Genomic DNA, 25,833 nt, shown 5'->3' on the forward strand with positions numbered 1-25,833 from the left:
ATATATATATATATATATTTAAATGGGGCTTCTCTATGTTGCTCAGGCTAGTCTTGAATTCCCGACATCAGGTGATCTGCCCGCCTTGGCCTCCCAAAGTGTTGGGATTATAGGTGTGAGCCACCGCGCCTGGCCTAAAATGTTTAAAGCTTTACAAATATACCTTTTGAGAGTGAAAAGGGAAGCCACAGAATGTGAGAAGAAATTTGCAAAACATGTGATTGATACGGAGCTTCTATTAGTCAGGGTCTGTTTGGAAGAGGGAAGCCACACCAATCATTTGAACAGAGAGAAGTAAATATAAGGAATTGTTCACTAACTGCAAAGTTGTTAAGTTCAGAAGAAACAAATTAAAATATCCTAACGGTAGCACCTGCAGGAAGCGACTAGCACCACCCCCAGGGAAAACGGACTAAGGGAAGTGGTTGGGATGATTAAAGCCTAGATGCTTAGAGGAGGGACGTCATGGACCTGCCAGAAGTGTCCAGACCAGAGTGATTCCATCTTGAATGGGAGAAAAACACAGTGAGACTTACTGGGTCCCATTCCCAGGAGGTGAAGCCCTCTTGGTCCTAAGACGTTTTTTATGGCTGAGGGAACAAGCTAATGATGCTTACTAACTAAACGGACCCAGAACTTCAGGAAATCCTCTGATGTTCCGATATCTTAAGAACAAAAACTTCCTTAGTTTAAGAATAGGTTTTGGCTGGGCAGGCACACACTTACGGCTCAGGCCTATAATCCCAGCACTTTGGGAGGCCATGGTGGGTGGATCGCCTGAATCCAGGCGGTTGGGACCAGCTTAGGAAACATGCACCATCTCTACCAAAAACACAAAATTAGCCGGTGTTGTGCACACACTCGTGGTCCCAGCTGCTCTGCTTGGGAGGCTGAGCTGGGAGGATCAGTGAGCCTGGGAGTTTGAGTGTGCAGAGCCCTGATCACGCCACTGCACTCCAGCTTGGATGAGGGGAGGGAGACCCCCATCTAAAAAAAAATAATAGCTAGATGCAAACATACACATACTTAACAGGCAAGGGAATCTACGGAGCTGTTACCAGCCTTGTTCCTGCGATCAGTCCTGAGCTACAGTGTGTCACACACTGGGTATTTCCAGGGTTCTTCCACCAGCCAGCAGCATCTCAGCTGCTCAGAGTTCTTTAGACAGCGGGGTGCCTTACGGCTTCGTTCCCCAGGGGCATGAACCCCAGATTGCCCTGCCCTTTAGACGTTTCTGTTCAGTTGCTGTAGCTTTCTGCTGGCTTCTACTGTTGGGTAGAAATACTAAAACGCACCTCAGAAAATCCCCTGGGCTCACGCACACACTGAGCCTCCGTGTAGAGCCATGACTCACTTTCTACTTGGCATTAGGCTTCAATCTTCCCAGCTGGTAAAGTCACACACTTCTTGGTTTGCTTTTGTTTCAGTTTTGAGACAGGGTCTTGCTTTGTGGCTCAGGCTGGAATACAGTGGTTCAATCACGACTCACTGCAGCCTCCACCTACAGGGTTCAGACCATCCTGCTGCTTCAGCCTCCCTAGTAGCTGGGAATGCAGGCATGTGCCACCACACCCAGCTAATTTTTATTTAATTTTGTTTTTGTAGAGACAGGGTTTTCTGATGTTGCCCAGGCTGGTCTGAAACGCCTGGACTCTAGCGATCTTCCTGCCTTGGCCTCCCAAAGTGTTGGGGTTATAGGCGTGAGCCACCGTGCCTGGCCCCACTTCTGGGTGTTTTGATGCAGTGGAATGAAGAAACCAAATTGCCAGGTGATAGACTCATTTTCCAAACCAGAGGAGCCATCATTGAATTCCTTCCTTGAGAACCAGTGCTTCTGAGCTCTCAGATCCCACCGCTGTGGGTGGGCAGGATGCCAAGTTAAAGGCTTATCAGAAGCACCTGTCACAGGAGCCACTGGCCTTCTAAGCCCTGGTTCCCGGACACATGGTTTCTGGCTGTTGGGGAGACGACATCCTCGTATTTGTCTTTGGTTCAAAGCACACACTTGAATCTGCAGGTGAGGCCCTCGAACCTCCACGACAGCGCTTTCCAGGAGGCGCCATCCCTGTCTTCATTTGGTAGCAGCGTGCTGACCACGTGGCCTGTCCATTCCTTTTATCAGGCAGCACTTCTGAGAAAGGGGCCTGTGGTCAGTCCGGTGACTTCTTTTGCTCAGGAAAGACTTTCTTGCTTGGAAACCGTGTTCTGCGGCTTAGCATACTTAGCATAGACACCATGGCAGCCGGCAAAGCATCCTGAGTGGATGGCAGGGCTGGCAGGAGGATTGCACGCAGGAAAAGCAACTGTGTCTATTCCGGTGAGGCCTCCTTCTCCTCCCTGGGGGACAAAGTCCAATGGCGTCAACCTGCTGCTACTCGGCTGGCTACTTCCCCAGGTGATGGTGCCGTACTGGGAGCTCAGGGCTGGGTTTTCCTTTTTTTCTGATATCAGCAGGCCAGGCACCCAGTAGTGGCAGTATGCAGGTCAGCCCCGGAGGGGATGTCCATGCTGCTGTCCATGCCGAGCCTCCACCCCTCCCTGCACATGGAGCCCATCAAACATGCCCGGGACTGGTTGGGAGAAGAGGCTGATGACACCTGCAGAGGGGCAGCTGTGGAGACCTGCACACCAAGAGCCCCTCTGAAGCGAACGGGCCTCAGGACACCTGCCTGGCACAGCCATCCCCATGGGTGTCCATCTGGTACCTGGTCCCAGAACGCCCAGACACCTTGCTCCCAACCCATTCCTTTCCAAGCCCTTAACCATCCAGCCAAACACGAGCAACTGCTCAGGAGTCAGTGTGGATGCACGCATGCAGTATTAACCTATGGATGCACGCATGCAGTACTATCCAGGGGTTAGGAAGAAGCGAAGTGCTGGGACATGCTGGTGAACTCGAGAACAATATGCACAAAACACGCAGATTATGACTCTTGTTTCCATGAAATGCCTGGAGCGGGAGCATTCAGAGAGACAGGCAGTAGATTTGCGGTTGCCAGAGGCTGGGTGGGGTGGGAGAGAAGGGGGAGTCATGGTTAATAGAAATGGGCCTTCTTTTAGAGAGATGAAAATCTTCTAAACTTAGATTGGGTAATGGTTGCACAGCTCTGAATATACTAGGAAGCTTTTAATTATACACGTACAATAGATGAATCTTATGGTATTGAATTATATCTCAATAACGCAGGGGGGTTTTTTGGTTTTATTTTTATTTTATTTATTTATTTATTTTATTTGTTTCAGTTTAGCTCTTGTGGCCCAGGCTGGAGTGCAGTGGTGCGATCTCGGCTCACTGCAGCCTCCACCTCCTGGGTTCAAGCGATTTTCCTGCCTCAGCCACATGTGTAGCTGGGATTACAGGCGCATGCCACCACACCCAGTACATTTTTGTATTTTTAGTAGAGACAGGGTTTCACCGTGTTGGCCAGGCTGGTCTTGAACTCCTGACCTCAGGTGATCCACTCGCCTCGGCCTCACAAAGGGAGGAAAAGGGATTCGTGGCACGAGCCATGAGGAATTACAGGCATAAACCACTGCGCTCAGCCAATAAAGCAGTTTTTAAAAGTTATCATGGGCCAGGTGCAGTAGCTCTTGCCTGTAATCCCAGCACTTTGGGAGGCCAAGGCAGGCAGGTCACGAGGTCAGGAGTTCGAGACCAGCCCGACCAACATGGTGAAGCCCCGTCTCTATTAAAAACACAAAAATTACCTGGGCATGGTGGTGTGTGCCTATAATCCCAGCTACTCAAGAGGCTGAGGCAGGAGAATCTTTTGAACCTGGGAGGCGGAGGTTGTGGTGAGCTGAGATCCTGCCACTGTACTCCAGCCTGGGTGACAGAGCAAGATTCCATCTCAAAAAGAAAAAAAATGTTATTATTACTTTCTGAAGGATATCAGCAAAAATTGTGGCATAAGGAACTCCCAATTCTGCCCCTTCATAAAGCCGATGAAAAAATGTGCAGGACTTGTCAGAGTAAAATTATTTTGCAGCTCAGAAAATTCACAGAAAGCTTGCAGCCACCTGAGGATCAGTGATTCAAAAAGAATGGCTGATGTTCATTCGAAACAGTGAACTTGGTGGCTTTTTACTTTATCCCAGTCACATACCCCGCTTCCTACAAAGTTTTTACAGAATTGGACTAGGATTAACACAGCCAGCTCAGCCTCCGTGGGACGGAGAAGGTGTGGAATGAAAAGAGACCTTTGTCCCCCAAGCTTCCAAGGCAGGAATGAGGTTAGGCTCAGCAGCAAACACAGCGCAGCCCTCCAATAGCATTCGACGCCCAGCGCAGACACCACGGTTTCAGGGAGGAAAAGGGATTCGAGCCACGTGGAATCACTCCTGAAGCCTCCACGGAGGAAGTGGTAAAGTGCCCCGCTGGCTTTGAGACATGGACTCGGGGCTGCTGCGTGCCCCCACCAGCCTGTGTTCCGCTCTTTGAACTGGAGGGTCTACAGAAGCTTGTCCTGTGCCCACTGGGTGTGCAGTCATTGGGTGTGGGGCAGACAGTGTGCCTCTAGGTCCTGGGTCTGCAGTGGAGAGAAGCTGTGGCCGTGAGCCCACCTGAGGCCTCTCATTTGCACCTGGACCTAATTACATCACAAGCACAGGAGACCATGATAGATGAAGCTTTGCAGGGAGAGGTGAGTGTGTTCTGTATGTGCAAGGAAGATAAACAATTGATGGCTAGAGGATGGGCTGCTTTGGGTTTAAACACGTCAAATGTCTTGATACTTCTCTCATCAAAATTGCAGCTTAAGCCGGGGCGGTATTGCGCACCTGTGTTCCTGGCTACTCAGGCAGCTGAGGCGGGAGGACCACCTGGAGGTCAAGGCCTGGGAGTCAAGGCTTCAGGGAGCTCTGATGGCACCACGACGCTCCACCCCGCGGGGACAGAGTGAGACCCAACCTCAAAACAAACAAACAAGAAGCAGGCTCAGGCCTGTAATCCTAGCACTGTGGGAGGTCTGGGCGGGTGGATCGCTTGAGGTCGGGAGTTGGGGGCAGCCTGGCCAGCGTGGAGGCTGTGAGCCATGTCTGGCCTTCCTTGGGTCGCTTCAGTCTCTGCCTCTGTGGTGTCTCAGCATCCTGCTCTCCTGTCCGTCTCTCCTCTGTTTATCTTAACAAGGACACTTCACTGGATTTGGGGCCTACTCGGGTCATCCGGGATGATATTCTTATAAAAAACACCTGCAAGGACCGTTTTTCCAGACAAGGTCATAAGAACACGTTTCAGGGATGTGATGTGGACATATCTGTTTGGAGTTCACCATTCAACCCACTGTAAACCCCAACACAGAAACTGGTGAGGAAAAGAACGGGGGGAGTCTGGGATTGGCCATCTGGCCAGGCTGAGCCAAAAGCAATGAAGATACTGCTTGTCTTAGGGAATGGGAAAAGGGTGGTCCCCTGGGGTCCCCTGGGAGGAGGAGCCCCATGAAAGTCTCTGGGGGACCCAGGGATGGTGCCCAAAAAAGAATTCAATGACCAGGTGCAGTGGCTCATGCCTGTAATCCCAGCATTTTGGGAACTCAAGGTGAACATAAGGCTTGAACCCGGAAGTTCAAAACCAGCCTGGGAACATGGCAAAACCCTGTGTCTACAAAAAACAAAAACAAAACCTATAACTTAAAAAATGAGCTGAGTGTGCCTGTAGTCCCAGCTACTAGGGAGGCTGAGGTGGGAGGATTGCTTGAGCCAAGGAGGTCAAGGCTGCAGTGAGTTCTGATGATGTCACTGTACTCTAGCCTGGGCAACAGAGCAAGAAGCTGTCTTTAAAAAAAAAAAAAAAAAAGAATGAAAAGCTAAGATTCCTAAATGTGAGTTCAGAGCACAGACCAATAACCCCAAGTGCCGTCTCCTGAGGCCGACTGGTGGCACCGAATTGGGGAAGGAGCCTCGGGGCAGCTTGCAGCAAGGGGACCATGCCAGCCTCTCACGGCTCCAGAGGTTTCTTTTTTTGTGCTTTTTTCTTTCTTTCTTTCTTTCTTTTTTTTCTTTGAGATAGAGTCTCGCACTAGTTGCCCAGGCTGGAGTGCAGTGGTGCGATCTCGGCTCATTGCACCCTCTGCCTCCCAGGTTCAAGCAATTCTCCTGCCTCAGCCTCCCAGGTAGCTGGGATTACAGGTGTGCGCCACCACACCTGGCTATTTTTTGCGTTATTAGTAGAGACGGGGTTTCACCGTGTTGGCCAGACTGGTCTCAAACTCCCGACCCCAGGTGATTTGCCCGCCTTGGCCTCCCAAAGTGCTGGGCTTAGAGATATGAGTCACTGCACCGGGCCAGGCCGAGGTTTTGGAGGGGTCATGAGGAGTGTGTTGCCCTGGGTGTCCCTGTTCTGAGTCTGTGGCCACAGTAGGACCCAGTCAGGGTGCTGCTGTTGACCAATAAGACTTGCTAAGCTTGTGAATTGCCTTCCCCTGAGCACCTCGGCCTGGGCGGGGCTGGATCTCAGCTCTTTCTCCCTGGAAGCCACCAGAGCTGAAAGCCTCTTTATAGAAGCTGCCAAAGAGGCTCTCTGACTTTCCTGCCTTGCTGGAAATGGTGATGAATGGCCCTCAGCTGCTTGCTGGCTTTCCTCAGTGCATGCAGGGCTCCTGGCAACAGCCAGCCACGGCCAGCTGTCTAAAGACAACCCCGAAACTGCTCAGAAGTCTGAGGCACTGGCCGGGAACGGTGGCTCACGCCTATAATCCCAGCACTTTGGGAGGCCAAGTCGGGTGGATCACGAGGTCAGGCGTGCGAGACCAGCCTGGCCAAGATGGTGAAACCCTGTCTCTACTAAAAACACAAAAATTAGCTAGGCATGGCGGCGTGCGCCCGTATTTCCAGCTATTCGGGAGGCTGAGGCAGAGAATTGCTTGAACCTGGGAGGTACAGGTTGCAGTGAGCTGAGATGGTGCCACTGCACTTCAGCCTGGGTGACAGAGCGAGACTGTCTCAAAAAAAAAAAAAAAAAGAAGAAAAAAAATCTGATGCATCGCACCCAGCAGCATGTTCCTTTCATGGACATCTCATCCCAGCTCACCACCGGGGAAGGTTTTAGCGACTGCTCCCTTGTGCTAGAGACTCTCAGTGCCCACCTGCCCTCAGCATTGGGATTCCTTAAGGTGAGCCAGCCCATAAAAGCATGCAGGGGTCAGCGTCCTTGGACTCCTCCAGGCACCAAGTGGTGGAAGGGGAGGGGTGGGGATAGGTCGCCACTGTCTACTGGGGCATAGCAGGGTCCATGGCACCTGGAGAAGAGGCAGTGGGGCCAAGAAGCCAGCAGGTCCCTCCTGGGACTCGGCTGGCAAAACTGCTTGACCCTCCTGGCCATGGTAGCAGGAGGGCCGGGGACATGGCTGGGCTTGGGGATGTGGGGATGGCGGCCATCGACAAAGGCCTGTCACGAGGGCAATAACATCTGTGATCAGCACCTGGGTGTGGAGCTGGCCAGGTTCATGACACCCTGGGCTTCCGACATGGGACAGATCATAAGAACTGTGACCTGCGTTCTGGCCCTGGAGGGACAGAGGGGAAGCTGTGGGCTGCGGGAGGAGAAATAGTGATGCAGTGCCGGGTGCGACTCGAGTTAGATGTTCCGCAGGAGGACATGTCTGTGTTGGTGTGTGTGTCTGACACTGTGGGACGGCCCTACGTCCAGGTGGCAGTGGCGAGTGTGTGAGCAGGAGCCTCCGAGCGGCCACCTCCAAGCTCACGTCTGAGGTAGCCAGGGCCTACGAGGAGCCAGGCCAGCTGGGCCACACACTGGGCCAAAGGTTCCTGGTGACAGACACAGAAGGGAGCTGTCCAGGCTGCACATGACCTGCGGAGCTGGGCCTCCACCTCCCCACTGCCCGTCCCCTTTGTGGCAGGGGCGCTGGGACCCAGGGTGGCCCCCCAGTGTTTGAGAGAAGTGGGTCCCCCCTTTGCCGAGTAAGCCCGTGGGAGCTTGGACAATCAGGGAAGTGGAGATGGCGATGGGAGGGACTTCCTAGATTCACAGCAGGTGAGCACGAAGCTCTGAGCGAGGACCCTAGAGGGAACTGTATGGGCCCTGAGCGTGGGAAGGGTCAGCCGTCCTCAACGCTGGGCATGTAGCCATCTCAGGGCCCTGGGTGACTGCTGTACCCATTTCACACAGAGGCCAAAGGTTTGAATCACCTACCCGGTGACCCAGAGTAGCTGGGTGGAACCCCTACTTGGGGGAGCCCCCGGCTCTCCTATAGTCAGCCCCAAGCATGTGTGAGAGGCTGGGGAGGCTAAACTTTGGGGGTCTTCCCGAGGGTTTCCCAGTCTCAGGAGGCCATTCCTACCGGCCCCTCCAATTCTGAGACTGCCACAGCCACCACCGGGGTCTGAGATCAATATCTCCAGCCTGAGCCCAGCAAAAGCTGCATGTGGACCTTCAAATTCTCCCATGGGATGGAGCCAAGAAATTCATGATAGCCCCAGCAGCGGAGCCCTCTCCTTTGGAGCCAGGATGAGCTTGGTGACCCTGGGTGAACACTTGCCTTGGGGACTTCTGCTAGGTTCATCTCAGTTACCACACAGCATCAAGAGGAAGCTTGGGGTGTTTGGTGGGATAGGAGGGGGCTCAGGGCAGCTGCAGGTGTCTAACTCTGCTCAGAAACAACACAGCACTCTCCAGGACCCCAGGGACCTCCCTAGCAGGCAAGAAGCCAGGGTGGCAGCCTCTCTTGTCCAGACACAACTGACACCTCCCTCCTGACACTGATAATCCTAGACCGGCTCCGTGTCTCCCCAGGCCTTGCACAAGATGGACAGATGGATAAATGTACAGATGGATGGATGGGTAGATGGATAGACACATATGTGGATGGGTAGATGGGTGGATAAATGAGTGAATGAATGGATCTATAGTGGATGGATGATGGGTGGATGAATGAGTGGATGGGTAGAGGGTGGATGGATGGTTGGAGGGATGGGGGGATGGATGGATGGATGGATGGGTGGGAGGATGGGATGGTGGATGGGTAGATGGGTAGAGGGATGGATGGATGGGTGGATGGAATAGTAGGTGGGTGAATGGATGGATAGATGGGTGGATGGATGGGGGAATGAACTCATGATGGTGTCTAACTCTCACCAATTGTGAAACAGCACAGCACCTCTGGGGCCCCTGGGACCTCTCCAGGAGGCAAGAGGCCACAGCGGCAGCCTCTGTTGGCCAGAGGCATGCTGGGCCCTGTTCTGTGTTCTGGGAGGACACAAAGGAGGTAAGCCCGCAGGCCAAGCCCACAGGAGGCCACCCCATAGCCAGGGAAACATTGCAGGGCTTCTAAGAAAGGTACAGAAGGCACTGTTGGGAGCAGGAGATGGCCCCTTAGAGAAATGATGGCTGAGCTGGTTTTAGGAGACATACATTTCCTGAGGGACCAACCTCCCTTGGGCCCACTGCTGGGCAAAGCCAGGTACAGCTTGGTGTGGAGAGGATCTCAAGAGCATGAGGATGGTAGGATCTGGCGTGGGTCTGGAGAATGGCATGAATTAGACTGAGAGGGCTGTGAGGGTGCAGAGGGCCTTGAGAATCATGCCCAGGGGTCTGGATATGCTCCGATGGCAGTGGGGGGGCCAAGATTCTTGTTTTGTTTTGAAATACAACACACAACTTTATTGAAATATAAGTCAAATACTGTGCAATCCACCCACTATTCAGTGTACAATTCAGTGGTTCTTAGTATATTCAGAGAGTTGTGCAGCCATCAACTTTAGAAAGTCCTCATCACTCCTGAAACCTGTACCCATGAGTATTCACTCCCCCTCCCACCCCCACCGGCACCTCACAGTCTGCTTTCTGTCTCTCTGGATTTGCCTATTCTGGACATTTCATAGAAATGGAATCATACAACCTGTAACCTTTGTGTCTGACTTCTTTCACTGACCATAAAACTTCCAGCTGCATCCATGTTGTAGCATGGACCAGAAAACGTCATTCCTTTTTAAGGCTGAGTAATATTCCACCATATATTTATCTGGGTTTTTGGTTTTTTGTTTCCCTCTTGTTGCCCAGGCTGGAGTACAATGATGCAATCTCAGCTCACTGCAACCTCCACCTCCCAGGTTCAAGCGATTCTCCTGCCTCAGTCTCCTAACTAGCTGGGATTACAGGTGCCCGCCACCATGCCCAGCTGATTTTTGTCTTTATTTTTCTAGGAGAGACAGGGTTTCACCATACTGGCCAAGCTGGTCTTGAACTGACCTCAGGCAATCCACCTGCTTCAGCCTCCCAAAGTGCTGAGATTATGGGCTTGAGCCACTGCGCCTGGCCCTGTGTTTTGTCTTACTGGACATTTGGCTGTTTTAAACATTGCTGCTGTAAATACAGGTGTGCACGTTTTTACGTTGACACAGGGTGGGCTTTGAGCAGCAGGGACATGATCAGATTTAAAGGGGTTGTTCTTCCTGCGGGTGGGAATGAGGGTCAGATGGAGAAAAGAGTCCAGAAAGGCTTGGCCAACCCTTGGGGAAGTATCACCCATACTGTCCCCAGTTCCCAGCATACACACATGTGTGTGTGGACACCTGAGCAGCCTCCAGAGACTGCTTTCGTTGAGTTTCCCAGGGACAAGCAAAGCTGGCCGAGTTCTGAACTGATGTGGGAGAAGAGTCTCTTTAGAAGCAATGCTTGATTGCTTTTCCTTTTATTTTCTTTTATTCTTATATTGATGTGGGGTGCCATCCTCAGTGCAGAACTGTTTACATCCGGCTCTCCCAGAACCCCCATGGCCACAGGTGGGGCAGATCGCAATGTGGCTGCTCGTGGGAGAGGGGACAGAAGGTCATGCTGGTGTGGGCAGAGCCAGGCTTCAGGCAGGCAGACCCAAGCCCGAGTTGAGGACATCAGTGGCCACCAGGCACGTGTGGCTCCTGAGATCTTGAAATGAGGCTTGTCTGAGGAACTGAACCTTTATCTAATTTGTTTTTTGAGACAGGGTCTTGCTCTGTCACCCAGCTGGTGCAAACATTGCTTGCTGCAGCCTTGGCCTCCTGGACTCAAGCCATCCTCCCACTTCAGCCTCCTGAATAGCTGGGACTACAGGTGTGTGCCACCATACTTGGCTAATTTTAAAAAAATTGTGGAGATGGGGTCTCACTATGTTGCCCTTGCTGGTCTCAAATTCTTGGCCTCAAGCAATCCTCCTGCCTCGGCCTTCCAAAGTGCCATGATTACAGGCGTGAGCCACTATGTTTAGCCTCTAACTTTAATTGATTTAAAAATTGATACTCAATTCTGTTTCTGGTAAACTTCTAAGTTTATTTGAAACAATTTGGGTATGCAAATCTACTTTCTCAAATGTGAATTCTGTGAAACCTAAATACATATCAAATGCTTCTGTTGAAAATGTAGGGTTCAAACTGAAATATGCCATCGGTGCAAACCAGACGCTGGATTTTGAAACTTGGTGAGAAAAAAGAATGTCCAATGTCTCGCTAATAAGTTTCTACGTTGATTACATATTGAAATGAAAATATTTCAAATGAACTGGATCAAGTACAGTGTATTGCTAAAGTCGATTCCACTGACAAGGAATTATTTGTCAGCCGTAAAGAGGGATGAAGTGCTTCCCGGTGCACCGTCATGGGGACGGAACTTGGCATCGTGCTGGAGGGAAGAGGCCAGGCACAAAAGGCCACACGTTGGGTGATTTCGTTTAGATGAAGAGTCCCGAACAGGCACATCCATAGAGATGGAAGGCGGCTTAGTGGTTGCCATGGCTGAGGGTGGGCAGGGTGAAGGGCACTAGGGAACTTGGGGTTTCTTTTGGGGGTGGCAGAAATGTCCCATCGTTGGAGCACGTGGGCTGTGGTCTGGCAGGGATGCTGTCTAGCAGGGCAGGGTGGGCATGTCCCCTTGACAGTGCTCTTCCTTCCAGGAGGTGCTGTGGCTAGAGGATGGGGGAGGGGCCCAGGACAGGGTACCATGGAAGGCTATCAAGGGTGTGGGCAGGCTTGGAGCCCTGTGTACCTTGGCCGTGTCTTCCTAACACCAGGGCGTGCTGCCTCCCTTTCAATAAGAGCCAAAGCTTCCAGAGTTCGGCTGGCCAAGCCTGCCAAGGAACACATTCAGGAGGCTCCCCAGCGTCCCCCTTGCTTCCCATAACTCAAAACCCATTCCCATAACTCACGGCCTGCCATGTGGGGCTTGGCTTGTCCCCCTAGCTGGATTGGACCTCCTCTCCTGCATTGGGGTGGTCTGCTGGGCTCTGATGAGAGGCTCCTGCAGAAATCCCAAGAATATCTCCACACACTGCTGCCCAGCCTCCAGCCTCCAGATGCATGAAGTCCGTTCACGGAGGGGAGACTGTTCTCCCCTTCCCTAAAGCCTTGATTAAGTGACCCTGAACTGACGAGCTCAAAGATGCAAGGCAGTATTCACAGAAAACTGCCCCTGGTCTCTGAAATAGTTACTAGAAATTGTCCCAAAAATGGCCATTTGGCAGTAAGATTTCAGAGATTATGGTTTCTGGTATGATCGCTAGATTATGGCATTTCACTTTGAAAGTTGAACAAGAAGTAAAAAAAATCTACATTCTGCCCTTTCAAACAAAATGGAAAACCCCCACCCAACAATTCAGTCAGGCATACCCTGACTCTATGGTGGGCCAGATGGTCTTCTTCTACACCTATAATTTCCCAGGAAATTGTGACAGCTGAATTTGCATGATGTAGCTACAAATGGAATTTGCACAATGTGTGTGTTCATGTGGTTTGGACGTGAGAATAGTTCCTTTATCCCGTCATGCTGGGAAGAGTCAAAACATTCACTTGCCCTTCCTCATGAACAAAGCCAGTGTTCGGTGTTTTCTACATGGAGGATGGAAGGATGGGTGGAAGAATGTGAGAGGGATACATGGAGGATGAATACAGGGAGGAATGGAGAGATGGCTGGGGGATGGAGGCATGAATTTAATGGATGGAGGGATGAATAGAGAGATGGATGAGTGGACGGATGGAAAGACTGGTGGGAAAATGGATGGAGGGATAGATGGAGGGATGGCCTGAGGGACAGATGGGGAATAATGGCTGGAGGGATGGGTTGAGAGATGGGAGAGGATGGAGGGATGTAGGAGGGATGGGTGGAGGGAAGAGTGAAGGAATGGACGGGTGGAAGGATGAAGGGATGGGTGGAAGGATGGGTGGAGGGAGGGATGGATGGGTGGAAGGATGGATGGGTGGAAGGATGGGTGGAGGGATGGATGGAGGGAGGGATGGATGGGGGAGGGATGGGTAGAAGCATGGATGGGTGGAAGGATGGAGGGATGGGTGAAAGGATGGATGGGTGGAAGGATGAAGGGATGGGTGGAAGGATGGATGGGTGGAAGGATGAAGGGATGGGTGGAAGGATGGGTGGAGGGAGGGATGGATGGGTGGAAGGATGAATGGGTGGAAGGATGAAGGGATGGGTGGAAGGATGGGTGGAGGGATGGGTGGAGGGAGGGATGGATGGGAGAGGGATGGGTGGAAGAATGGATGAAAGGATGGGTTAAGGGATAGATGGGGGAGTGATAAAAGGATGTGGGAGGGATGAGTGGAAGAATGGATTCCAGGATGGGTGGAGGGATTGATGGAGGGATTGATGGAGGGAAGAGTGAAGGAACGGATGGGTGGAAGGATGGAGGGATGGGTGAAAGAATGGATGGGTGGAAGGATGGGTGGAGGGATGGATGGAGGGATGAGTGGAGAAATGTGTGGGAGGGATGGAGGGATGGGATGAGGGGTGGATGGATGGAAGAAGTGGGCAGCAGGATATAGGAGGGATGGATGGAGGGGCAGGTGGAGGGATGATGGGTAGACTCCAGCCGTGGGTGGAGCTCCTTTGAAGAAGCTTCAGTCTGTCTCTGGAATGCCGACTGTGGAATGAGGGCCCCTTGGGCCTTGGACCTTTTGATGAAAAGTACTGAGACCTTGCAGCAGGTCTTGGTGTTTTGTTGGGGAAACCTGGATGGAGAAAGTGCCCAGTCTGGCTCTATGTGGTTCTCTGGGGAGGCCTGTGTGGAAAGAAACAGTCTTGAGTGAGAGGTAAACTCTCAAGCCCTTCCACTGTGGCACGTAACATGCTAAACATGCATTCCTGTTCAGAAACCAGGCACTGGGGCTGCCCAGTGAATGAGGACACCAGTTTGATGAGGGCAGCTCTGCAGAAACCCAGAAGGGGGCACTGGGCTTGTCATGGAGTCAGATTGTCCTGTGCTGCTGCCCTTGAAATAATTATTTATCAGCAGAAAACAAAAGCCAACCTCTCAGCTGGAGGCATGGGAGAAGGTGGACCTGGGTTCGAATCTGAACTCTGCCAGCTGCACAACTTTGGCTAAGTCCCTCAAGCTCTGTGAGCCGATCTCATCTGTGGCACAGTACAATGACAGCACCCGCCTCCTAGGGTGTGGGCGGTCCTGGCTCAGGGCCTGGGTGCAGGAAGGACGTGCTGAGTGGTAGCTGGAGCATCACTCGTGATGTGAGTGACCGGGCAGAGAAGCCAGAGGGGAAGGCCAGCCATGCTGCCCGAACAATGGTGGCCACCTGTCTACCCATCTCTCCCTGCCCATCCCCCAACCCATCCCTCTCACATTCCTCCACTCATCCCTCCATTATCTGTCCCTCCCTCTATCCATCCCTCCTACTTTCCTCCACCCATCCCTCCATCCATCCCCCCATCCATCCCTCCATCCATCTGTCCATTCATCCCAGAGGTCTCCAGAGGTCTCCTTTCTGTGGCCCCAAGGATCCGAGAGTCTCCAGGCTTCCAGGACCTCCAGGGTGTGTGGAGACACTTCCAGCTGCCCTTTCCTCCTTTAAGTAAGATTCGGGCTCTCCGGGTTCCATTCCTCAGCCTTGCTACTCCTGCTTGAACTAAGGGCCTGTTTCGGCACCGCAGTGGGGTGGGGCGGGAGGTGTGTGTGCACATGGGCTCCAGGGCTCTGTGCTCTGTTGCTGACTCAATATCCACATGTTCTAGAAATCAGATCATTTTTCCCTCCCTCATCACCTACCCACCCAAATCAGTGCATCCGGGGACAGCAGAAGGTTCCAGGTGTGAAAAGCCTTGCGGCAGCAGCATCTATTTGGGGGCGCACACAGATGTCAGTGAGGCCTGGCTTTTCCATGTGCTGCTCGTGACCTCGGGCAGCTCATCGATGTGCTTGGTGAGTCAGTTTCTATGTTGGACCACTCAGTACAATAACAGCGACGAGAAGTGATGGAGTGGCTCGGTCAGCCACTCAGACTCAAGACGCAGGATTGGCTAATGCAACTATGAATGCTGTTAAAATATAATGAGTTGGAAGTGGCAATGTGTGATGTAAGAGCAATCTTTTTTTTTTTTTTTTTTTTTTTTTAGATAAATCTTACTCTTGTTGCCTGGGCTGGAGTGGAGTGCAGCGGCGTGATCTGAGCTCACTGCAACCTCTGCCTCCTGGGTTCAAGCGATTCTCCAGCCTCAGCCTCCTAAGTAGCTGGGATTATAGGCATGCACCATCACACCCAGCTAATTTTGTATTTTTAGTAGAGACGGGGTTTCTCCATGTTGGTCAGACTGGTCTTGAACTCCTGATCTCACGTGATCCGCCCACCTCGGCCTTCAAAAGTGCTGAGATTACAGGCGTGAGCCACTGCACCCAGCCCTGTAAGTGCAATCTTATGTAGTATAATGTCAATTCACATAGCAATAGTGTTAAAGTATGCCACAAGTCAATAAAGAAGATTATATTGCCTTGTATTGTTTTATTGAGATGGGGTCTCACTCTGTCAGCCAGGCTGGAGTGTAGCAGTACGATCTCGACTTGATGCAATCTCTGCTCCTGGGCTCACGTGATCCTACCACCTCAGCCTCCCAAGTAGCTGGGTCTACAGGCGTGCACCTCCATGCTAGGCTAATTTGTGTATTTTGGCAGAAACAAGTGTTTCACCGTGTTGCCCAGGCTGTTCTTGAACTCCTGAACTCAAGGGATCCGCCCGCCTCAGCCTCCCAAAGTGCTGGGATTAAAGGTGTGAGCCACTATATCCAGCCTCTGATTACATTGCCCCCCCCCACCCCTTTTTTTTTTTGAGCTGGAGTCTTGCACTGTTGCCTGGGCTGGAGTGCAGTGGCATGATCTCCGCTCACTGCAACCTCTGCCTTCTGTCTTCCTGAGTAGTTGGGGTTACAGGCGCTCGCCACTATGCCCAGCTAATTTTTTGTATTTTTAGTAGAGACGGGGTTTCACCATTTGGCCAGGCTGGTCTTGAACTCCTGACCTCATGATTTGCCTGCCTTGGCCTCCCAAAGTGCTAGGATTAAAAGCGTGAGCCACTGCACCGGGCTACATTGCCTTTTATAAGCTGCCTCTGGATCAGTTTAACGCATCTGTGGTTTCCCTGAAAGAACATATTGGATTAAAAAAATTATATATTGGATTTAAAAATCATAGTTATAGCCAGGCACGGTGGCTTACGCTTGTAATCCCAATACTTTGGGAGGCTGAGGTGGGTGTTTCACGAAGTCAAGAGTTTGAGACCAGCCTGACCAACATGGTGAAACCTCATCTCTACTAAAACTACCAAAATTAGCTGTGCGTGGTGGTGGGTGCCTGTAATTCCAGCTACTCAGGAGGCTGAGGCAGGAGAATCACTTGAACCCTGGAGGCGGAGGTTGTAGTGAGCCAAGATTGCACCACTGCACTCAAGCCTAGGTGACAGAGTATGACTCCATCTTAAATAAAATAAAAATCATAGTTCTAGTGATTTGCTAGATTTTACCTCCAGCGAGGAAGGAGCCCAGAGAGTGCCCATCTGTGCAGAAGAGAGACAGGGTGTCACTGAGGGCTGACTGGGTCCTTGCTGGCTGCAGAGGACAGGTGGAAGGGTGGAAGTGTGTCCAAGGAGAGGGGGCCTGGGCTTGGTGGGGGCAGGATAGGAGGGGGCAGAGCTGGACAGGACATGAAGGTGAACTGCTGGTACTCGCCGCCCACGTGGCCGCCAGGGAGAATGGGAGAGGACGCTGTGGTTTATTGGTCAATGCCTGAGGTCATGGCGACACTGAATTCCTCTGTGGTTTGAAAATCAACTCCTGCCCAAGCCCCAGTCCAGGCCGACCTAGTTCTCCCTCCATCTTCCAGGTCACCCTCTCCCAGTCAGCACAACCAGGCTCCATCTTTGGTTGTCAACTCAAGCCTCGGTTTCTCCTGGAAGCCTTGACCCCCTCCCCGGGAGTGCCCCGCCTCATGCCCTCCTGCAGTGCCTGTGAACCTCTCCCATACTTGGGGTGTGTGGCCCTTGCTGGCACTTCTCACTCCCTGGTTTCATCGACTCAGCTGGCCTGGCAGCTGCCCACTGGCAGTCTGTATATGCAGCTCCCCATGGAGCCCGTCTCCAGGGTGTGACAGCACTCTCGCCCCCTGGAGGTGTGCGGCAGGCAGTCCTGGAGGAAATCCTGAGTCCAAGCGGACGAGGATCTTCTGGAACAGGGTCTCCTCTATTAGTCTGCCCAGCATGTGCCTTGAGTAGATGCAATTTTGACCTGCTCATTACACCTATGCTAAAGGTTACAAAGGGAGTTCCTGCTCTGTTTTCTTTACCTTTTATTTTATTTTTGAGACAGGGCCCTACTTTGTTGCCCAGGCTGGTCTTAAACTCCTGGACTCAAGCCATCTGTCCGCCTGAGCCTCCCAAAGTGCTGGGATTACAGGTGTGAGCTACTGCGCCTGGCCCCACCAAGCTTTTATTCATTCACATCCATCTTACCCTGAGCCTCCGAGGATTCACTCACACTCACAGGGCCGGTGAGTATCCCCACTATGCTGATCAGGACTTGGGAACCAGGGAGGCCTGAGTGGCTCAGGGCCACCATGTGAGGTCTGTGTCGCCTGACTCAAGGTTCAACCCCAGATTTTCCGTGCAGCGCCTTCTGGGTGCAGCCGGGTGCCCGGTGGTGACAGCACCACCAGGGGGCAGCAGGTGCCCATGGCATTGTTGGCAGGCAGCTGCCTGGGTCCCACACCTGGCCGGTCCTCTTGGCCAGAGCAGGCAGGCCGAGGTTAGTAAGGACAGGCGCCCCCTTCTTGCTGAGGCAGCTGCCGGGGGAAGCAGACGCTTGGTGCCTCACTGTGCTGCACTCCCGGAGAGGGGTTGGGAGAGCCGGTAGCTCTTCCTCTCGGAGCCCTCTCTGTCCGAGGACCGTGGGAAGCCTCTGGATACTTTATCTGTCTATTCTTCACATGCAAGTCCGGCAGGAGAGGCGGAGTCTCCCCACTCTACAGCCCAGGGGATGAGGCTTTGCATGAGGAGGCATCAGTGGGGGCTCTCAGATGGTGCTGGAGGGACCGGCTCAGGTTCCACTCCTGGCTTTCTGATTTCTTAGGGAGATGCTGACGGGTCCACCTGCTGCCCCTTCTTCCTCTGGTGAGGAAGGCTCTCCTGCTTGCCCTAAAGGTGCCCACAGCTGCTTCCGCAGGGAGAGGCAAGAGACAGGAGCCTCTGGCTCACCTGTCACCTGGCCTGAGTTTACTGCTACAGGGGTCACCTCCTTCCTGACCTCTCTGTGTGGCCCAGACCCTAATCTGGGACCCCCTGCTTCCACCTCAAGCGGAGAAGGCGCAAGTGTGACTCTCTGCAGAGGCCAATTCCCGGGACAGGACCCCCATCGGAGGCCCTAGGCCCAGGGGACCCTCTCTGGGCTCGCATACCCTCATTCTGGCCCCTGCACCGGGAAGACAAGGGTTAAGGGGTCTGGGAGTGCTGCCCAATGCTGTCCCGGCTTGTACAGGCCCAGGGTTCCACGGGAGTCCAGGGTGGGAGTCCTCAGAAACCGCACCGGCCTCCGGGGCTGAGCTGGTCTCAGAGAACGGCTTGGACTTGCCTGGTGTCCCGCAGTGAATCAGCAGTGAAAACCCACGGTTGCCGGCAGCTGAGCCAGGATCCATATAATTTCAATTGCAGAATCTGTTTATGTCCTTGAAGCCCCTCCCACCGTCACACGTAGCCAGCTGGACAGAACTCACCCCCACCACCCAGGGTGTGGCCCAGAAGGGAGATGGGGAGGATTCGCATGGGGGCCGGCTGCGACCCTGGGCCAGAGAGCACCTTCCCGCTCTCACTTGGGTCCCAGATTCTGCCCTGGACGCCAGGAACTGCCCGCTGGGCAGCTGCGAGTGGCCAGGACTCTGGGCCAAAAGCTGGGGAATCCTGGCCTTTGTGCAGGGTCGGGGGTCTTCCTGCGGGCCCCCGGCCAGGAAGAGGGCGGAGGGCAGGAAGAGGGCTCTGGGGGTCCTGGGCCGGCGCGCCTTCAGCCTCAGCCTCGGGTATCCCGCCGCAGCGGCTCGAGGGGCCCAGGGGGCTCCGGAAGCTTCGGCCCAGCCCGGGGACCCCTCCCGAGTCTGTCCTTTCCTAACGGCCACGCGAGGGCGCCCAGCGCGACAAGGGCCACCTCCTGACCTCCACAGAGGTCCAAAGGCACCCGGGAGGGGCGCCCGGCCATCACTCCACGGGGGAAGTCGCTCACCCAGGGAGAAGGGCGCCCCAAAGTCCAGGCGCCCTCGGAGAAAGTCGGCGGGACCCGGGCCTGCGCTGCAGCCCCCGCCCACCGCAACTTCGGCGGGCGGTCTCGGGGCAGGAAGTGGGGGGGCGGGGGCGGTGCTTGGGGCGCGGGGAGGTGCCAGGCGAGTGCTCCGGCCCCGCCCCCGCCCCGCCCGGCCGTGGCCGCGCCCCCTGCGCCCCCAGCGCCCCGGAGCCCCGGAGCCGCGGAGTCGTCGAGTCGCAGCGCCGGGCGTGGAGACCGCGGGCGGGGCGAACAAAGCGGCGGTGACGCGGGCGGCCGAGGCCCGGGACGCACGGAGCGAGCGACCCCGCTGGGCCTTTGTCTCGGGCGGGGCAGGAGCAGCGACGGCCGCGGGGCGCCCCGAGCCCAGAATGCGGCGCCCGGCTGCGGGGATCGGGGAGCGCTGCGGCGGCTGGCGGCGTGGAGCCCGGCCCGGGGCCCGCGGGCGCGCGTGTGTGTGAAGCGGGGGTCCGGCACGCTGCCCCTGGCCCGCCCTGCGGGCCGCACGTGGGCGGGAGCGGCGGCCCGAGAGCAGCTCCGGGAGGAGGAGGAGGAGGAGGAAGAGGAGGGGACGCGCGGCGGCGCAGCGGGGACCCGGGGCCGCCTGCACGAAGCCCCGCCCCGGCCCGGAGCCCGGCGCGAGCGGGCGGGATGCCCCGCGGCCGCCGCACTTTGGCTCGCGCGCTGTCCTGAGCCGGTCGGGCCCGCGGGCGCCATGGAGCAGTGGCGGCAGTGCGGCCGCTGGCTCATCGACTGCAAGGTCCTGCCGCCCAACCACCGGGTGGTGTGGCCCTCGGCCGTGGTCTTCGACCTGGCGCAGGCGCTGCGCGACGGGGTGCTCCTGTGCCAGCTGCTGCACAATCTCTCCCCCGGCTCCATCGACCTCAAGGACATCAACTTCCGGCCGCAGATGTCCCAGGTGAGCGCCCGGCGCGGCGGGAGGACCCCGGGCTTCGACTCTCGCGCTGCCGGACGCGCGGACGGAACGCGGGGGGCTGGGGTGGCCGGGCTCGGGGACGCGGGCGGGCGGCAGGAGGGGCGATGGAGGGAGGGTGCGACCTGGGGCCTCGGAGCCGCGACCTCGGGAGGCGCGAAGTTGGCAAAGTACCTCCAGCCTGGGACGCGCCGCCGCCGCCCGCGGGCACTGCTCGGGTCCCGGGTGCGCCGGTTCCGCGGTCTGCGTCGCCCAGGATGGGGGAGACTCCGGCGTTCGGGCCCTGCGCGTGTTCCCTCCGTCCCCGGGGAGGCTGCCGAGCCCGGTGTGCGCCTCGTGGGGCGCATCCTCCAGCCTCGCGCCTGCCGGCCGGACGCCAGAGGAAGAGCCGGCGCCTTCGCTGTGCCTGTCCCGGGCGCGGCTGCAGGGCCCGGGAGGGGCGCGGGGCGGGAGCCCTCGGGGCCGGAGGGAGCCGGTGTGCCCCGGGCACCGCCCCCTCGCCGGCCTCCGCCTTTCAGGACCCGGGTTCGGGTCGGGTCGCCTCGAGGATCCCTGGGGCCGGACCACTTGGCGCTAGTCGGGGCCCCCTTCGCTTCCCCAACACCCCCGCCCCTCTGTCGGGTGCTGAGGGTGGCCTTTGTCGCGGCGGAGGCACGCGTGCGGCCGCAGGGCCAGGCAGGAAAATGTCTGCCCCGCTGAACGGAGCTGCTTTTCTTGGCCTCTTAAAGGGAACTTGGTTAAGACTTGAGCAGAATCGAGGCTTCCGTCCTGTCCTCTGGGGGTCTCGGAATCCTTATCAGGAGCAGCTTAGAAGAGGTGGGGGGAGGCAGAGGGAGTGCCAGCCGGGTCCAGCCAGCACCCACGAGGTGCGACCCTCCAGTGGGCTCGGCCGCTCCTCACTGCACGCAGCAACTCCACGTGGACAGGGACCATTCACCAGTGGGACGTGGTGCCCGGGAAGGAGGGAGAGTGAGTCACCAACCGTTCCAGGCCTGGCTGGGAGGCCACTGCCCTTTGGTGGTGACTTCGTTTCCTAGGAGACTGCCGGGTTGGGGGCGCTGACAAAGGCCGGTCCTGAGGAGGAAGGGGCCGCCCTGCCACTCGGTAATGATTACCCAATTACCCAGGAGCGCCAGGGCCAGCTCGGCAGGAGCCCTCAGTGGCCTCCCTGGAGCCAGCCCCTCTTCCTGCAGTGACAGGTTTGAGTGGCAGGGGTGGCAGTCAGGGCTGCAGAGGGCTTCCCCAGATCTGTCCTCTCACCTGTTTTCAGAGCCCCACTGGGACTGGGAAGTCGGCTCCATCTTCTGGTGGGAGAAACTGCGGAGATGGGCAGCTGTGGGCAGCAGGGCTGGGCCTCGAACCAATGCAGTGGCCTTTGATGTGAGTTGCAGGGGCTGCCCAGGCTGACCTGCTCCAGCGGGATTCAGGCTGGGGCTCAGGGTAGAGGCACGGGCAGCTGGGTCAGCACAGAGGAGGCTTGGGAGAAAGCCAGCCTGGCCTGGTGGACTCGCCCCCGCTGTGGTTGGGAAGATGGGAAGAGGAGGGGGCCCTGGCTGTGGCTGGTGGCTTGGCTCAGCCCCTGCACTGGAAGTTCGAGTCTCTGGAACCATTGACCAGGCAGCAGTACTGACCCTGACACAGGCCCCTCGAGCCCTGCTGTCGGGCGGCTGGAGGAGTGTCTCGGGAGCCCGCAGACGGGCTGGTAGAGGATGTCTAGGGGCCTGGGCGGTAGGAGGCGCAGATGACTATGTGTCTGTGTGGCTCTGGGCCCTGACTGAATCCTGGCACTGTCCCATCCCAGGTAGGCAGTGACCTCCAGTGCCTCAGTTTCCCCATCTGTGTCATGAGAACAGTCATAGCAGTTCCCTCTTAGCGATGCTGGGAGGATTTGTTGAGTGCAGGCACAGAAGGCATGCCCTTAGCACAGTGCCCAGAAAATGAACATCACCTGGCCCTTGGCACGTTTTGCTCTGTGTAGCTGAGGGCAAGCTCGTCCTCCACTCCTCTGTCTCGTGGAGGGTGGGCCACCTTTGGTATGGCTGTTGTCTGCACAGGGACAGCTCCCTTAAGCCTCACGTTGGCTGTGACAGCCCCATCTGTACATTCACACGTGGAGAAACCGCTTTACCTCGTCTGGCTGCGTAGGGGTTGGGAGGAGGACTTTATTTCTCTGCCGGGCTGCTGTCTGTTATCTGGGAAACTCATATTTCTTTTTTCCTTTTTTTTTTTTTTTGAGATGGAATCTTTCTCTGTCTGGAGTGTGGTGTCACCATCTCGGCCCAATGCAACCTCCACCTTCTGGGTTCAAGCGATTTGCCTGCCTCAGCCTCCTTAGTAGCTGGAGCTATAGGTGTGCACCACCATGCCCAGCTATTTTTTTTTTGAGACAGAGTCTTGCTCTGTGGCCTAGGCTGGAATGCAGTTGCGCCATCTCAACTCACTGCAAACTCCACCTCCTGGATTCAAGCAATTCTCCTGCCACAGCCTCCCGAGTAGCTGGGATTACAGGCGCCTGCCACCACACCTGGCTAATTTTTTGTATTTTTTTTTGGGGGGGGGTGGACGGAATTTCGCTCTTGTAGCCCAGGCTGGAGTGCAATGGTGCGATATCGGCTCACCCCAACCTCTGACTCCCAGATTCAAGTGATTCTCCTGCCTCAACCTCCCAAGTAGCTCATATTACAGGCATGCACCACCATGCCTGGCTAATTTTGTATTTTTAGTAGAGATGGGGTTTCTGCGTGTTGGCCAGGCTGGTTTCGAACTCCCAACCTCAGGTGATCCCCTGGCCTTGGCCTCCTAAAGTGTTGGGTTTACAGGCGTGAGCCACCGTGCCTGGCCCACACCCAGGTATTTTTTTGTACTTTTAGTAGAGATGTGGTTTCACCATGTGGCCCAGGCTGGCCTCAAACTCTCAACCTCAGGTGATGCCCTGGCCTTGGCCTCCCAAAGCGTTGGGTTTACAGGCATAAGCCACCGCACTTGGCCGAAACTCACATTTCTTAAGGGGTGAGGATGGGGCAGGGAAGATCTCGTCTGCACCCATGGTGGTTTGGGTCATGGAAAAATCACATCTGCCCCTTCTTACCTGCCCTGCTGTGGGCCGAGCACAACGCCAGGTGGGGGGTGCCGCCTGTGTTTGATAGGGGAGGCTGTCAAGTTTCAGAGAGCTTGAGTGTCTCCCCGCTGCCCCCCCCCACACCCCTCCCTCTCACCCAGATCAGTAAGTGGCAAAACCAACCTAGGGATTGCAGTTTCCCTCCCAGGACTGTTTAAATAAATGGTGACTCCAGCCATTCTGAAGCCGCTCTCTTGCGGACTCTGAGATATGTCCTGGCTTCCTCCTTGGGTCGTCACAGTGTGTGTCTGTTTTCATGGGGTGTCTGGGGCTGGGGGTAGGGGCCTGTGATCCCTGGCTGGTGAGTTGCAGGGCCCCTTGAAAGAACACGAGGGGGAGTCTCCCACCTCCCTGCCAGTCCTGACGTGTCTGGCCCGGAGGGTTCTGTGACGTTCCCTCCTTCCGGAATTTCCCCTGGCCTCTCCTGGTGGCATCCTAGTTTCAGAGGACTTGGAGTACCCCTCCCACGTTGAGTTTAATCTAGGCTGGGTTGTTTGCCCTCATGGAGCGTCATAGCAATGTGCATTTATTCAGCACCTGCTGTGTGCAGAGCCGGGGGCTCGGAGGTGGTCACAGAGATCCCTGTTGCCCCCTTGCTCATCTCCTCTCAAGCTGGCAGGATCTACTTTATTTTAGTTTATTTTTTATCCAAAGTGCCTGGAAGCCCCATGGGTTTAATTAAACTAATTGGGTATGGCCACAGTTTTCAGACCCTAACAAGAGACCGAGTATGTCCAGAGCAGCTTCGGTCGGGAGGTCCTGAGGTTGCCTGTGCCAGCATCCGTAGTTTGCAGCATTAGGGCACCAGCTGCCCAGCCTCTGACTTGCCCACGTCACCCTGGAGGCCTCCTCCCTGTAAAACAGATCAGGGAGCCACTGCTGGGACACCATGCACAGGCTTGGTCCCGGGTGTGCCAGAGCGTGCCCCCACCTCTACCTCAGCCGCCGGCTCCCTGCCTCTTCCTGGACATGCCAGCCTGGCGACATTGTTGGCACCCCCCTCCAGGGCCTTTTCCATGTGTGCCGTCATGAGCTGTGCCCTTGCTGGAAGACGACCTCTCCTTCTAGCCCGGTTCTTCTTATAGGAGCTGGTGTAGGGGCTGCCTCCCCTTGGCAGCTTCCTTGGGTTTCACCCTGTCCCCACCCTGTCCTGCATGCGCTTCCAGCCTCAGTCTCACCCCACAGTGCTCCAGGCGTCTCTTTGGCCTCGTCCTCTCCACTCTTTGTTTCGTTACATGGTACTTTTGTTGCTCGTTCTGCAAAACTCAGTGGGCCAGACAGCTGGAGGGTGTGAAGGGTGATCCTAACGAGAGTCTGCGTATTTCCAGAGCACCTTCGTGTGGCTGCCCCCTCCAGGTCTTCGCCCCTCCAAGGCAGGGCCAGAGCTGGGCTTGCTCCTCTCTGGGTCCCTTGGAACCCGGCCTCCCTCTGTTCGTTTACCCCTTCGTCCCTCTGTGCCTTCATTTGAGGAATAATTCCTGAATCCCTGCCATGTGCCACACGGGCTTTGTGCCTGCAAGGGAGGGAGGAGAACAGGCTGGGGCTGTCCCCGCTCTCATGAAGCTTCTGGTCACACAAGGACCCCATCGGATGTTGATGACTTGCTTGGTGACTGAAAAGCCACATGGAAGCCCCGAAGGGCTCCCTGTGCCAGCAGAAGGGGCTTGGCTGGTGCCGCCGAGGCCCAAAACATGGCTGCCAGGAGCAGAGGAGGGAATGCTGGTTGAAAGGAAGACAAGGCTGTCTTTTCTTTTTGGGAGGTTAGATTTTATTTTCTAAAAAAAATTGGAAAATATCTCAGTCATAGGAAAAGTTGTAAGTACAGCACAGGTGAGTTCTTCTTGAACCATTTGAGGGAAAGTGTGAGACTCCATGCTCTGCCTCCCCAGCGCATTCCTGTGTTTCCCACAAACAAGGACATTCTCCTCCGTAACCAGAGCACCGCTGTCTCCATCCAGCAAATGGCAGCAGTCCGTGACCCGGCCACTTTGCCACAATTGTCCCAGCAAATGCCCTTCATAGCACAGAGCAGCCTCCGGACCCTGGGCTGCCTGGGGCTGTGTCCCTCTCCGTCAGCCTGGTGCTGTTCCTCAGCCTTTCTTTGATGTTCACGACCTTGACTCTCTGGAAGGTTACAGCCTCCTCCGGTTACAGAATGTTCCCCCATTTGCAGGGTCAGGCCACGCACCTGTAGGGGCCCAGCACAGCCTCCACGGGGCACCCTTCTCACCTCCAACGAGCAGGTGGCGCTGGACTTGATGTGCCCTA

At 55.5% G+C, this 25,833-nt stretch overlaps 1 protein-coding gene and 2 long non-coding RNA genes across 7 annotated transcripts in view; all 3 read left to right on the forward strand.

Moving 5' to 3' along the window:
* Nucleotides 1-34: 34 nt before the first annotated feature.
* On the forward strand, nt 35-11,694 carry LOC141583694 (uncharacterized). Its single transcript, XR_012516479.1, has 4 exons — nt 35-4,643; nt 4,755-5,305; nt 10,159-10,330; nt 10,938-11,694. It is a non-coding gene; the product is annotated as an uncharacterized LOC141583694 (long non-coding RNA).
* A 2,991-nt stretch (nt 11,695-14,685) lies between these two features.
* On the forward strand, nt 14,686-15,731 carry LOC141583695 (uncharacterized). The gene is made up of 3 exons (XR_012516480.1): nt 14,686-14,799; nt 15,007-15,146; nt 15,341-15,731. It is a non-coding gene; the product is annotated as an uncharacterized LOC141583695 (long non-coding RNA).
* A 3,950-nt stretch (nt 15,732-19,681) lies between these two features.
* The window catches only part of VAV2 (vav guanine nucleotide exchange factor 2), a 213,086-nt gene continuing 206,934 nt past the window's right edge, over nt 19,682-25,833 (forward strand). For 4 of the 5 annotated variants that reach the window (XM_039461205.2, XM_074394538.1, XM_074394539.1 and 1 more), the window contains exon 1: nt 19,682-20,432. In XM_039461205.2, the coding sequence (XP_039317139.1) occupies nt 20,229-20,432 (204 nt within the window). In that variant the 5' untranslated portion in view covers nt 19,682-20,228. The remainder of the gene's footprint in view (nt 20,433-25,833) is intronic. The other variant, XM_039461209.2, reaches the window with a different exon arrangement.

The sequence above is a fragment of the Saimiri boliviensis genome, chromosome 2 (genome assembly GCF_048565385.1).
Source record: "Saimiri boliviensis isolate mSaiBol1 chromosome 2, mSaiBol1.pri, whole genome shotgun sequence".
Lineage (NCBI taxonomy): Eukaryota > Metazoa > Chordata > Mammalia > Primates > Cebidae > Saimiri > Saimiri boliviensis.